Raw genomic sequence first — 14418 nt, 5'->3', positions numbered from 1 at the left:
TGACCTATTTTTTGTGCGAATAAATACTGCAGTGTCAAATATGACAAACAAAGTTGATTTAAAATCCTACAAAAAATATGTAGAGGGGCTGCAAGACATCAAAGAATTTAACTTGGAGAATATATACCAATTGCTGTTGTCTCTGATCATAACTCCGTATTCCCGAACATCAAAATAAACACAAGTAAACAAGCTTCTCAAAACAAGTAAATAATTATTTGAGCGATGAGGAGTCTACGTTATATTGCTGGCGTGCTGCCATCTGATACCATAATCTTGAATTATACATCAGAGTATTCTTATCAAAATTGTTGTGCTAAACTATATATTGTAGCGGACTTTTTCTTGAGTGATAAGGTCATAAACGTCAGCGGGACGTTTCGCGCACCTGACTTTCGTCATTTCTAAATTCAGATTTGATATGCCACGTGATGGCAGTGGACCAATCAACTTGTCCGAATTTATGCTGAGGTTCGCATACGTTGGCGAAACGTTTCTTCGTCATATAGTCAACGCGGAAGGTTACGTGCGCTCAGTAGCAGCCAAGACAGGGGTCTGGGGAAGTGTGCAGCTCTGTTTAAGGATTTTGGTAACGAATTTGTTGTTGTAACACGTAATTTGTGTACCTGTCAAAGTCTGGGTAATATTCGTTGATTGTTTTGGCGACACTTCGGCGCAAATATCGCTGTTTTGTGAGTTATTGCTATCTTGTGAACTCCACCAGTGGGAATTTTCCTGTTCTCAAAATCTTGTGGCCAATCTTACTGAAATGGCGGGTTTATCGTTCGAAGATTTACTGAAAGTTGAGGGTTGTATGGATGTTCCTCTAGATGTGGACATCCCAGATAGCTTGTTTGATATAGATAATTCCTCATGTGAAATTATTCAGGCAGACACGACCGGTAACAAGTGCCAGAAGAAGTCGCCATTCCATGAATCGGACAGTGGCATGTCAGAGGACTTTAACAGTGTAGATTTGAACAGCCCCCAGAGCGTTACAGATTCATCAGGGAAAATGCTGGATGAATTTGTGGACGCTCTAGAGTTTGAACCGTTTTGTCATGGTGCAGATAAGGACCTCTCTGACTATTTTTGTTCTACCTCAAAGTCAGAATCTGAGGAAGATTGTCAATATACAGATATCAGCAACAACCATCCAGTAAAAACTCTCATGACTCAAACATCCGTGTCCAGTTCTAGGTCAGGTTCACCAGACATTCCAGTGAAGTCACTACGAAATAGGGTGGTTCAGGCAAACGGCAAGGCTGCTTCTGTTTCCTCCAAAACTGTTTGTAAGTCACCGCCACATGACAGTGTGACATCCTCCCAACCAACTGGTATTCAGTCTGTGAAGGTTTTGAAAGTTATTAAAACCTCTGGTACTGCCAACACAGCAACAGAGGTGTTGAAGGCTTTGGACGACCGCAACAAGAAAAATGCAGTTCAGGCTAAAATCAACAGGGAGAAAAAGAAGATGTATATCAAATGCCTTGAGGACCAAGTCTCTGATCTCACAACTACGAATGGTCAGTTGAAAGTGGAGAATGACTCGATCAAGCATAAAAACACTGCCCTGGAGGAGGAGGTTCAGTACCTGCGAGCTGTGCTGGCAAATGAAAGCAGCTTGTCCAGTCTGCTTGGTAACATTCAGAATGTTCAAAATGTTGAACTGAGATCTTCATTTGCCTCCCGCAAGCGCAGTGCAGCTATTGACCATGATTACACTCCCAGCAAGAAAAGCAAGCAACCTTGCTCAACTGCTGGTGTGTGTCTGCATGTGGACAATGACACAGTATCTTTGGAATTCTGTTCTAAGTGTTCTAAGATGGCAAAATCAAGTGATGAAGATTGACGTTTAAGCTGAATGTGAAAACTTTCTCCAGAGTACTAGACTGCTTGAACCAACCAAGCGGAACCAGCCAGTGCTGGCCATGCCCAGAAAAAGACTTCCATCCATGGGACCTCAAGCTGACAGAATGTTGCAACAGTGTTGTACATTGTTGTATGAGAAATGTCCAATGACTTCCAGCCATGGGACCTCTATGGGTGACAAAACTGTCACAACTGTGATGTAAATAGTTGTCATGTGAGAATTTGCCTGTGTTTACGTAAGAAATATTGAGTTTGCGATTGTTAGCAATCATGGTAAATTGTTTAATGTGTGACATATTTTTCTCTGATCTGGCAATCTTGCAACATACTTTTTGTTTCAGAAGCAGCTTTGATGCAGTTCTGGCTGATGTTAATACACTGCAAGAGATTGTCTTTTCAGAGATTAGATTGATGCCATATTCAATTGTGACTTTCCATTTTAGGGGAGCAAGCCAGTGTGGGAAATCTAATCTCACCAAGATGATTGCTTGGCAGAATGTTTGTTTATTCGGTAAGGTCCTGCCACGATTTTAGTGTTTTCTTAGATTGGCAACTTTCTCGGTTAAATCGTCCTATTTAAGGCTACTAATTGACTCTCAGCATTCAAAATTAAGGACAAGCAGTTTCCAATCTGAGTTTGCTTGCATTAAGAAAAAAAAATATGGTATCATTATTCATGTTAAATGAAGTAACAATTTTTGAATTTAAGACATCATTAATGTCAAGTGTAATGCATGATGCAGTTTCCAAGATTTGAGGGTGGAAACCCCTCTTGTACATTTGTATATATTGAAGTTCCACAGAGAACTTACACGTTGCCTTTGTTATCCAGCTTCCTGTGTGCGTGCAGAACCAAGATCTGTAGTAGAGAATCTTTGAGAAACCAAGAGTTAACGGAATGGGTAATGTTACATTGGTAAGATTCTTGCCAACAGGTAACATGGGTTTGGTAAGGCTCGTGAAGAAAAATGTAAAGTTAAGTCTTTGGGGGGGGGAATTCATGAAACAAGTGGCATTTTTGGTCTCTTTTTTTAGTTTGATTTTAATTTTACACTTTTCTTCACTCTGTTCAGATAAGCCATTACAACAGATGTTATAATTCCACTAAAAGTAATAAAGGTTGGTTATAACCCATTAAAATATTTCAAGAAAAACTCAAGTAAGACTATTTGCAGCAAGTTTCTGATCTCTTTCAACTTTGGACCTAAAACAAAAAAATGATTTTCATCAGTCAAGGGCATATATTTGCCCACCAAGAACGCTTTTCTGTTCTAATTAAACCCTTACCTTGTTTGATCAGATGAGCCTGGTAGTTCAAATGATTTCATTGGATATGGTGACATCATTCAGATCTTGACATAGTGTGTAATATAGTGAATTGAATAGACGCCCGATGTTGATCAGTTCTTGATATTTTGCTTGTTTGTATGAATAAAACTGTAATTGTTAAACATGAAAACCAAGTTACTCCTTATTTACAATGTATGTTAGAGATAGTGTCTTGAACTAACCAGTGTTGCAGATGGAGGGAAGTGGCTTGTGAGTGGAGGTGGAGACAGTTGAAGTGGTGATGGTGAGAAAACTTTATCATATACTGGCCAAACTTTGACAATACTTGTCATGGCAATTGTGAAGCAATTTGCCATAGTATTATAATGCATGGTGATGTTGCCTCGGGGCTCACTGAAAATGCATATGGAAGTTTGCTGATATTTGATCACCTGTGTGACGTAGCTGCCGTGTTTCCCGGAACAATTGACAATTTTCATCCCCTTTCTCATCTCGGATCATACTCTTATTTCAGTGGTTGCGGTCTCACTCTACTGATTATCTGGGGAGTGTTTGAGCTTGGATGATATGAAACCAACTTCTTTAGATGGATAGTCATCGGATTGTCTCGAAATCATCCCAACATCAAGCAGGCCCCTTCTGTATCTCATCTTGGGTGGTGGGGAAGGGTAGGAGTTAAAGCATTAGCTTGTCATGCTGATGACCTGGGTTCAATTACACACATGGACACACAAAGTGTAAAGCCCGTTTCTGGTGTACCCCAACATGATATTCCTGGAATGTTGCTAAAAGTGTGAAACTACACTTGCTCGATCACTTTATCCCATATCCCCAGTAATACAAACTGTATTGTCTTTGAATAATTCCAGTGCCTACCCTCGTAAAGTTTCATTCATGGTCATTCCAGTGCTGACATGTAATAGCAGTTTTCTTCATAGCTTCCAAAATGGGTGTAAGAGGACAACTTTATTGTATTCAAGCACCAAGTGACTTAATCTCATACAGCTTCATGCTTAATTTAGGAATTCCAGCTTTGTATTTTTTTATTTTGAGGTCTTGGATTATATTAAGTTCATGTAACGTAAGACTGTTCTCTTGTAGAGGTTGCTTGTTTTCCATCTTCACAAGAATCCCATGTTTAGTGCTAGCTGGCCTTACTTAAGCAGAAAGATCTTAGTTTGTAGACGATACAGAGTAGGTACAGTTATGTGCATTGTCTGCATGGTTAGGTCAATGGGGTGGTTGGCAGTCTTTCAAGTGCAACCTCTAGTTCACACATCAGCTCATATTGCTGGAGTTGTTTTAACTATCTAGTCTGGTATCAGCAATATGTGTTGTATGTCTACACCTGGCTGGCAGTGATGTGAAGTTAGACTAAAGAGAATTACCAGGAGTGTCATGTTTTTATGACTTCGTTGATGACCTGGACCGGGTTCCACTAAGCCATTGTAGTGTTACGACTGTAGTAAATCTGTTGTAGTGTGGGAGTAAGATTGTTTTGGTGTATAGGAACAGGGTCCTGTGTGTTGGAATGTTTTGGGGGTTGGTTATCCAGGTTCTTTCTTATATTGTCAAATCAAAGTTAAAGCAGACTGTGTTTAGTTTGTTATCCCACACAACTTATCTTCTGTAACCTAGTTAGGTTTGTCTTAGTCTGGTCTTTGGATGATTCACAACAGGGTTACATTATTTGGTTTAATTTTCACATTTGGCTGACCTTTGCCAAAAAACATTTATGAATCTAGGTAATGTCATTAAGTAATGAAATGGTGAATATATGTTTTTGAAATCTGTGATTTTTGAAAATGCTACTGTGGACAGATTTAGTTTGTATGTACATTAATAGATCTGTTCTTCTTTAGTATTAAGTCATCTTTGATATTTCCAGGGTGTATGTTCTGAAAAGTCTTCACTACACCATGGATGCATCTACGACTCGGCCCGATAAATTTTTTACCTCCCTTGGCTGGCTTTTTATCCAATCGTGTCTACGCTGGGAAGTTAAACGACCTGATTAAACCTGGCAAAGAAAGCATGCAGAGGTTTTCTGAAAGATGTAGATGGGGTTCTTGCATGTATTTTTATTTTTAGATAATTCGGACCTATAAATTTGTGAGATTTCCTGAAAATGTGAGTCGCACGGCGGTCTAGCTGATAGGCTACTGTGGGAATGCAGAGCCAGCAAAGGGAAGTAATAAGATTATCGGGCGGACCTGTAGATGAGTCCAGGGTATAGTGGAGGTTTATCGGAACGTATACCCTGGAGATATCAAGGATTGTAGTAAGTGTGCTTAGGGAAGAATTAAGGGCAGGTTTATTGTAGATAAAACTGCTGTTGTGAAAGTTTTGGGTTAGTGTTATGTGAACTACTGGTTTCCCTGTTACATTAGATAGGAGAAATAATACTCATCTTCCCCAAATCTCATAAACACCAAATATTTTGCAAAGGCAACACATCAACTGGTGAATCAATGGCACTGAGATAACTGCAACTGAGACACTTGATACCAGCCTTCCCAATATGAATATCCTAAAGTTATCCTGTTTTTGATATCTATTATATTGTTGGTGATAGTTTATGAACACTTGGTTGTGAGGGCCATGGCATAGAAAAGGGTGATTTGTGCTGAAAGAGGATTTGTTTTGTCAGGGTCTTGTTCCGAACTCAAACTTCCTAGGATGGTATATATTCCACTTAACACTACTACTAAATAAACACTGACAAATAAAGTCAGTTGTTAGTGATATTTATTATGGTGCCTGCATGGTGCCTTTGAAGTATGCCGCCCTTTAACATTTATGGCTTATCTGTTCTCTTGGACTTTGAGCTGAAACAATTCAGTTTAATTTCCATTTAAGATGTTTTATGAGCTTAAGACATTGGTTGGACAGTTGATTAAGAAGTATAAGTTTGGCCATATATGGTAAAGATGAAGTTGGTGAGCTACAGATTAGATGCTATCTATTCAGTGGTGATAAGTCAAGTAATCACTGGGATTCCAGAACAGTTGAGTAACAGGATGGGTAGATCACATCCCAAGCACCTGTCATTTGGTATGAGGCATGGCCACGTGGATGTGGCCATACAGGTCCGTGATCAGGCAAAGAGTGTGTTGTTTCATCAGGACCACAGTCATAGCTGTTGCCATCATCTGACCTTTTCCAACCTGTGTAGATGCACATCTTCAGCAACCCATCCTTGTAGTGTGATTGGATGGTTAAACTTGCAGGCTTGGTAGACACAGGTCATCATATCCCAAGTGCACACATCTATGTTGATGCTGTTCATCAGCGGATTGTCTGGTGTTGACAGACTGCTGCCATATAGCTGGAATATTGCTTAGTTCAGTGTTAAATAAACCAACAAATCAACCAATTGTGTAGATAGATTGTCATGCTGTTATCTGTGGATTGTCTGGTACAGGCTTGAGCATAAACAGATTATTGTTACAATCCATTTGTTTTCAAATGAAAATGATGAATTATTAGATGACTCTAAAACATAGATAAGGCACATGGTCCTGAAACCTTTACCCAACATGATCTCTTGATCGATAATGGGCGAAAGGTTGTTTAAGAAACTACCATGTAATATTGTTCTTTCATGCTTCACACTGGTGTGACATAGCAGGTGGAGCAGTGCATGCTGTTCCAGTCTATTCGTTGGCTGTGGTGATAGCATCAGAGATGCTGATGCTTTTCAACCAACCATTTGTCCTCCCTTAGTGTGAAGAGTGAAAATAGAACAGTCTTTATGATAGTTTCTTAAACAACTACCGGTATGTTCATGATCTATCATAAATTGCCAGCCTTCAGGTCCTTTTGGGTACAGAGGTTTCAGGGCCATGTCTTATTTATGTTGTGAACACTTGTCCCTATTCTGTTATTTAACCATTCATCCTCATTTGAACCCAAATGGACTGTGTGGTGTTAAACAACTGACCAAACACTGAAAAAAATGACCTGTTCAGTTTTGTGGTTGTTTTTCCAAAGCTTTTCTGTCACAATGACTTATGGTTGAGAAACATTTGTGTGGTTTATTTAACCCTGTTGAGGGTTGGTGTCATTGAGTTGGTTGACACTTGATATAACATCCCAAATACAGATTGATGCTTGTGGTGTTTATCACTGGATTGTCTGTGCAGGCATTAGGACCCTGACCAATCTGAAACCAGTCCAACCTGTCATGAGCAGGTCCATGTTCCCATCGACGATTCCAGATTTTAACCTACATCGATACTCATTTTTAACATTTTCTGTTTGCTTAAAAGCATAAGTACACAACAAAACGTACAAACGAAGGAAAGCCAGTTCTGTGGACATTTAACTTCTTTATTGCAGTGATTGGGACGTTTTGATGTAGATTCTTGCTTGATAATGTGCAGGTACCTCCACCTGAACATCCCACCCATTGAACTTTGTTTTTCTTCAAGTATAAAACATGGAAGATACTAAAGAATAAACCCTACAAATCGCAGTAATAAAATAAGGCATCAAATACAAAATCTGCATGTTGAATGACTTGAGCACAAAGTATCTGAATTTCACAAAGTAATTGACACACTAATGAAGATCCATCCATTCAAAGACTTGCACATAATATATGCTGCTGAACATGTTGCCATTCAACCATGGAACTTTACCTGCGTTCTAAAGTTACTTGGCCAAGACTACACATGGGAAGCCTTGGTGGATAAACATAACGCCTGAAAAATGGTGTTAGCCTTATCATTTGCAGTAGCCTGGGGTCTTTCATTAAATGTGCGACGAAGAGCAGCTGAGAAGACAGGGGCCCCTGCAAATAATAATGTCCTGAAAAATAGTGTTACCGTTGTTGCAGCTAAACAGAGCAGAATTTTTACTGAAATAAGAAAAACCACGGCATCGGATTAAAAGCATTTACTGCTAACAAACGACGGAGGTCACTGACACTTTTCACAAATATAGACGCGTCATAGAACAATATAGATGACGTCACTGTGGAGTGATGACATTCCACTTTGACCTTTGTCCATGCTATCAGCTGCCATTGTTGTAAGTGCTCAAAGATTCATTGTTGTGTGTTGTGATTTATGGTACAATATGTTATGGTTGGCACAGGTACATGTGCGAGTCAGATATATCGTCAATAATGAACCCAAGAACAAACGAGCCGTAGGTGATTGAACTTCAACAGCTGAGCTACTTACGACGTCACCCAACAAGGGCTTGATAAAGGCCCGTCGTCAAGTATTTTGCGGGCATTATACAGTTATTTCTGATAACGTGCAGGCTTTTTAATGATAATCCTATCCATTTTAGCTATAAGGGGTGCTGAATCGCTCTGAGGCATGCTCTGAGCACCAAAGTAGTAAAACATAATCACTGGCCCTCCTGACTTTTCGAGGATAACGATTGAAATGCTTTCACAGTAGTAGACATCACGTGGTTGGACACTTCGTGCCCTTCGTAGTCTACTCAGGTTGTGACAGTGTAGTGATGAGAATAATGGTGTAGTTAGATTAATATTCATTATCTATCTGACTCTTTCCTTCATAAGATTTCAATGGTATATGTCGAATGAATGAAAAGTTTTTCAATATTTTCTGAAAAGGTCATTTAAATAAAACGTTCGCGAACGTAATACCCACCGCCATGTTTATTGTTGGTCCAATACAAATGTGCATGGATCTGTTAGAGGGGCACTGATGCGGAGCACTGGACTGGTGGTTTCTTTTGTTAATGTTTTTCTCCCGGGAGTACCCGGATGATATCCCAAAATTCGTGACTGGTTCGTGATCTCTGTTGCGCCTATCATATGCGCCATTGATAGTTTATGTGTAGACTGATCGACAAAGATGAAGTCATTTTACTTCCTTATTATAAAAACATCACACACATTGAAGTTTACTCATCTGCCAGTGATAAAAGAAAACACGTTAGGACTGAAAAATAACGATGTCAGTGTAGGTCTTTATATTTTGTCTTATAAAACTAATTAGCACGTTTGTATGCATTTTGAAAGTTAATTAAAAAAACCCGCACGGTCTGCTTGTACGTACGGTGAATTTCTAACACGATTTTAATATCTAAACATTGTATAGACTGCCAAAGTGAATACAGATACAGATTCTGCTGAATGCTACAAGAAATAAATGTTTTAAAAATGCAAGTAATAAATTCAAGACGGACGAAAGTTATAGCAACAATGTCAGGCTATCACCTCGTTCAGGAATGTATCCGTCAATATCCACATTAAAGAACGATATTCCATTCATCTGCATCTGGTAAAGAATCCTGCTCTGTGTCTTGTCTCTTTCAACAGTCTAATACGCGAAAAAGTGACACATCGTTTGAGAAATTTTCACACTAGTGTACACATAATCTCACCGGTCACCCAGGACAGCACACCTGGCTACTAACTGTATGATGTAAGCCATTAGCTAGCCAATACAGAGCAACAATCAATCATGGTAGTGGCGGTTAATTCTTTGCAGGAAGGATGTTGTTTTTACACTCGTACTTTTACGACAGGGTGAATTCGGTATAGATTACGTAAATCTACATTCATAAACACCGCCCTTTTGACAAATCCGCTATGGAAGTAATAAATTAAACAGTGTGTTATCGGTTAATCCCTTGATCGATGTTTGTTTTTGTAACTCAGTTGTTAAACCCTCATGCATCACTTACATGCACATATTACATAACATGCAATACATTTGCCAGTAGAGACCTTAATTTATAATGTTGAGTATTTACTCAAGACAGGAGAATGCCAAATGGGAATCTATGTCGAGTAATTGTATTGGTGTTAACTGACCATCAAGTGACTGATGACAAATAACACGTGTAGGTTTATACCATCAAACGTGAGTTACAGCAAGGAGAATCTAATCTCTGTGTCGCATGCAGCCTGAAACACTTTTGGGCCGAAACTGTTTTGAGGATACCAACGGAACTTCGTTGTTACATAAGAAATGCACATAGGTATTTGCCGTGTAAATGGGTATAATCAGGGTTTTTGTACGGAAGAAAATTTTCAGATTTCTCTACCAATGGCAAAGCCGTTGTTATTAGTTTACGAATTCAGATAAATCACCTGTGTGTTTTTTATTATCATAGATAATAAACCAGGGTCGTAGCTACCAAAATGTACGTATGATGTTTGCTATGACAGCTGGGCCAACCCTCAAAACTACCTAAATATAAAGCTTTGCAATCTTTGGGACTTATATGAAACAAATGACTTGCTACGTGTATGTAGACATCATATTTTCACATGACATGATTAAATATCGAGGTAAAAGACACAGAAATAGGATCAAATTGGATCAGTGACTATACCATCCAGGCATCAGAAAAATAACTACACTGCTGGGATATTTTGTTACAATCAGATAAGGAATACCATGGATATTTTTTAAATAACGGCATGTGATGGGCATCCGACTTCCTCACTTTTTAGGGTGAAGAAATTCTGCTAATGTGGACAGGAGCCGAGTCCCTCTGTCCATCACGGTTGAGGGAGCGGAAGCTGACCAATTTGCTGCCTGGTTTCGTAATTAGACTGCTGGCGAGAAACATTATCAGTGCCCCTTTAAGTAAGAATAATTCTTAACGGGTTCTTAAACGCCTGAAATACACCGGTCATTAACCATGCCATAAGGCAAGTGATGTCATGACACCGGAACCAAGTCACTATGGGTTTCAAGGAGTGAGTGAGAGTTTAACGCCAACACCGCGATTCGATGACCCAAGTAAAAGAGTTCATATACTGATAAGTTACTAACGGGGAGTGGGCATTACCAATTATATTGACTTTAACTCATTACAAACACAATGATAGTATCCGGAGTATCTTATGCATAGTATGTTCATGCTATATCAACTGCCTATATATGCCTCTGGTTAACAATGGGTGGGATACTGGCGGTCAGTAGTCTGACATCCGTGTCGCATCAAAGCGTTCAATGCCGCAATATACTGGACGTTTTGGGATTGGAACACAACTTACCATAATCTGCGGTGACCTGTATAGCATACAGGTAATGGAACAGATTCCCAATTGAGACTATATCCTCCTCACTCTGTACTTATCGCACTCAATACATTACTATAGAAATAAACGGGATGTGAACATAATAAGTAAGGAATAAACTCCGAAGACTCGCCAATATTCGCGCGGTTGGTTGAGTCCAAAGCCGAGGACCAAACCAGGCGCGCGAATATAGGTGAGTGTTTGGAGTTTATTGCGCTTATACCTAAAATCATACATATTGGCGTCCTGGTTTAGTAACCCTTGCACCCGAACAGAGCAATGTTAATATTGGCGTCCTACATCTGGGTAGCATGGTACACACGATACACACGCAATGAACTCGCTCTACTGTGCACGTGGCAGCGTGTTGGAGGGATTCAAGATGTACGGAATTATTTTACCACATTCATTTCACCAGATGGGAGGAACCTCGTGCTCTAAAAGTGGGTGAATTATCTAACTTCTGTATTGTTACAAGAAACAAACAAACAAACAAAAAAATAGATGAAAATGAAAAGAAAAACAACTGGTGTACTCTGAAGGCGTTTCAAAAACGAATTCATGAGGGCTGAAACATGAAGGGCTGTCTGCTAAGGTCATTACAGTAGATGTGTAGATGTTACTGATGAGAACCATGCCGTTGTCCAGTTAGACTTCACCAAAAGTACAGATCATTAAGGTGAGTGAGAGATGTGGTGATTACTTAAAATCTTAAAAACTAAAAAAAAAGGAAATTCTTATCGTTTTAGAAAAATAGGATCTTTTAAAAACAAAACAAAACATATATGACGACGGCTAGAGTGCAACTTGTAAGCAATGTACACAGAACTTGATTGCAGGCCAGTTGGGTGTGATGACTTTTACCTTGGTCCACTCAAGTTTCTGAAGTCTAACCAGTAGACTACCTAACCAGTGGTACTCTGCAGCTTCAATAGGGAGACATGCCCTGTCTGGGGCACAGGCCCTCGTGTCGTTGCGAGGATTAAAGTTTTTTCTAAATATATATATATATATATATAAATTGAGATGACCCTTGACTTGAAACGCTTCTCAGTACAATATATCTAGATATTGTACTGTGAAGCGTTTCAAGTTGGGGGATGATCTAAATTTTTTATATTTTAAAACAAAAATCTTTAATCCTCGCAATGGGGATATCCATTTTGTGAAGATATATCTAGATATTGTACTGTGAAGCGTTTCAAGTTGGGGGTCATCATAATTTTTTACATTTAAAAAAGAATCTTTAATCCTCGCAATGACAAGAAGGCCTGTGGTCAAGAGGCTCTGCGTCAGGGCCGGGTGTGAGGGATTCTATACTAACAAATCCCTAAGGGCTACAACGGCCACACGCCTGTATGAGAGCGGTTTAGATGAACATCTGACTGCGGAAAGGACAGGTCACATGTCAACAGCTACTCGTGCGTAAGTATGGGTATATTGCATTTGAAATAACCATATACTGAAGAACAAGTTGATCTGATCACAAATGGACACTGGTATAATGGAGAATATATATGTGCACTTTATTTTAGGATTATTAATCAAGTCGATGGGTTGTGAGGTAGCCCAGCGGTTATATTGGGTTTGATTCCCACACAGGCACAATGTGTATATATAAAACCTGTAAGTTGTATCTTCAACCGTTATACTGCCGGAATATTGTTTCAAGAGGCGTAAAGCTTAAAGCTTAACCCGCTCGCTAATAATCACTTGTAAAATGTCCATCAAACTATCAGTGAATACTGAGAGAATATAAGTACAATATACAATACAGGTACAAGATAACAAGCTAGGGCATGTTAAAGATTGTCGATGATGTTGTCCAGAGGAAAACACCAGAAACTACAACATCGGCAAGTAGGTCACCAACACGTCACGTCTCCGACACCACTGACCCCAAGAAATGTCAAGACACCAACTATTCAAGTGCTGAAACTGTACACTTCGTTGTTGAACGCGACGGTGTTAGAGTGACATTTGACATGTAATAAAAGGATGACACATTGTGAGTTTTTAGTTTCTGTATTTCAGTAATGCTCGGGTATTATGTTTTGGATACAGCGGTAGGACTGAGTCAGTAATAGGACGCCAATAGTTGAATGTAGAGCTCCCGTACACGAGATAATGTCTCCAATATACGATGCTAGGATGCCAATAAATGAAAGATATGGGATTCCTGTTCCATCCTTATTGGAGTGATGTGTTGTGTAATGGAGTTTTTGGTTTAATATTTGTTTAAACCCAGTGTCCCTTCAGTAACGCCTACCTGCCATTTATTGTTTAACCCTGCATTGGACAGTATATACCTGTGAGATTGTCCCGTCTCCGCTCAATGGCAGATGAGTCCCCAAATGATAACTCTCAGGCGAGACCACCAGTATAGATATAGTACAGTCAAACTTGGGGGCATGATTGGGATTCGAACCACAGGTCCAGTTTACAAAACTGAACAGCGAATTGTGGTGCCTCAAAGACTGAGATTGATGTTCAAAGTGGACAATTAACAGTACTGGATCTATGATCTTTTCTGTACCATCACTGGGCCTGCTAACAAACCTGCTACACAGTGACAGTAAAACAGTCATTCTGTGTTCATTTTCACTGGGGGCTGTGGGATAGTCGAGTGGTTAAAATGTTAGCTCATCACGCCGAAGACTCGGGTTCGATTCCCCACATCGGCACAATGTATAAAGTCTATTTATGGTGTGCCCCGCCGTGATCTCGCTGGAATTTTAAAAAAGCGGTGTAAAAATATACTCACCCATTTTCACTGATGTTGCCTTCGTATAAGGCAACAGAATTCACGGCATCAATGTATATATTTATCGGTTCAAGTCCAGTTCATTGTAAAGTGGCAAATAGACAGTATGGGTTCTAGCTCGTGGGTTCACACAGTTCACAATTGATTCTGTTTTAATGGTTATTTTTGTTTTTAAGTGTCAAAATAAAGAGGAACACAAAATCTTTTATTGAAAAATCTAAATTTATCCTACCTAGATTATTACAACACATACTTTTTCACAATGCATCAGCTTGAAAAACTAGTCCCTTGGTGACTATTTCATTAGGGCGATTCAGTTATTTGCCCTGTTTGAGTTCATGTAGACATGTTTGTAGACGGAATGTGACAAAAGAAAATGTTATCCGTAATGCCTAGAAAAGAAAGAATAATGGTTATTGGGATTTATATCAAAAAGAAATTCACACGATTTACTGACTTGGTGATAACTCAT

General features: G+C 39.4%; 1 protein-coding gene and 1 long non-coding RNA gene across 2 annotated transcripts; both read left to right on the top strand.

Annotated features, from left to right (window-relative positions):
• Positions 1-493: 493 nt before the first annotated feature.
• On the top strand, positions 494-3331 carry LOC137298198 (uncharacterized). The gene is made up of 3 exons (XR_010957725.1): positions 494-589; positions 2316-2383; positions 2705-3331. It is a non-coding gene; the product is annotated as an uncharacterized lncRNA (long non-coding RNA).
• Positions 675-1859, top strand: LOC137298197 (uncharacterized). The gene has a single exon (XM_067830355.1). It carries the CDS (start codon positions 770-772, stop codon positions 1850-1852), a length of 1083 nt encoding a protein of 360 aa, XP_067686456.1. The 5' UTR covers positions 675-769; the 3' UTR covers positions 1853-1859.
• Positions 3332-14418: the final 11087 nt, after the last annotated feature.

The sequence above is a fragment of the Haliotis asinina genome, chromosome 10, assembly GCF_037392515.1.
Source record: "Haliotis asinina isolate JCU_RB_2024 chromosome 10, JCU_Hal_asi_v2, whole genome shotgun sequence".
In the NCBI taxonomy this organism is placed as follows: Eukaryota; Metazoa; Mollusca; class Gastropoda; order Lepetellida; family Haliotidae; genus Haliotis; species Haliotis asinina.
This window is presented reverse-complemented; position numbering and strand designations above follow the sequence as displayed.

What these genes read in the sequence shown, in the direction of transcription:
- LOC137298197 (XM_067830355.1), top strand. Translation starts at nt 770, where the DNA reads ATGGCGGGTTTATCGTTCGAAGATTTACTGAAAGTTGAGGGTTGTATG.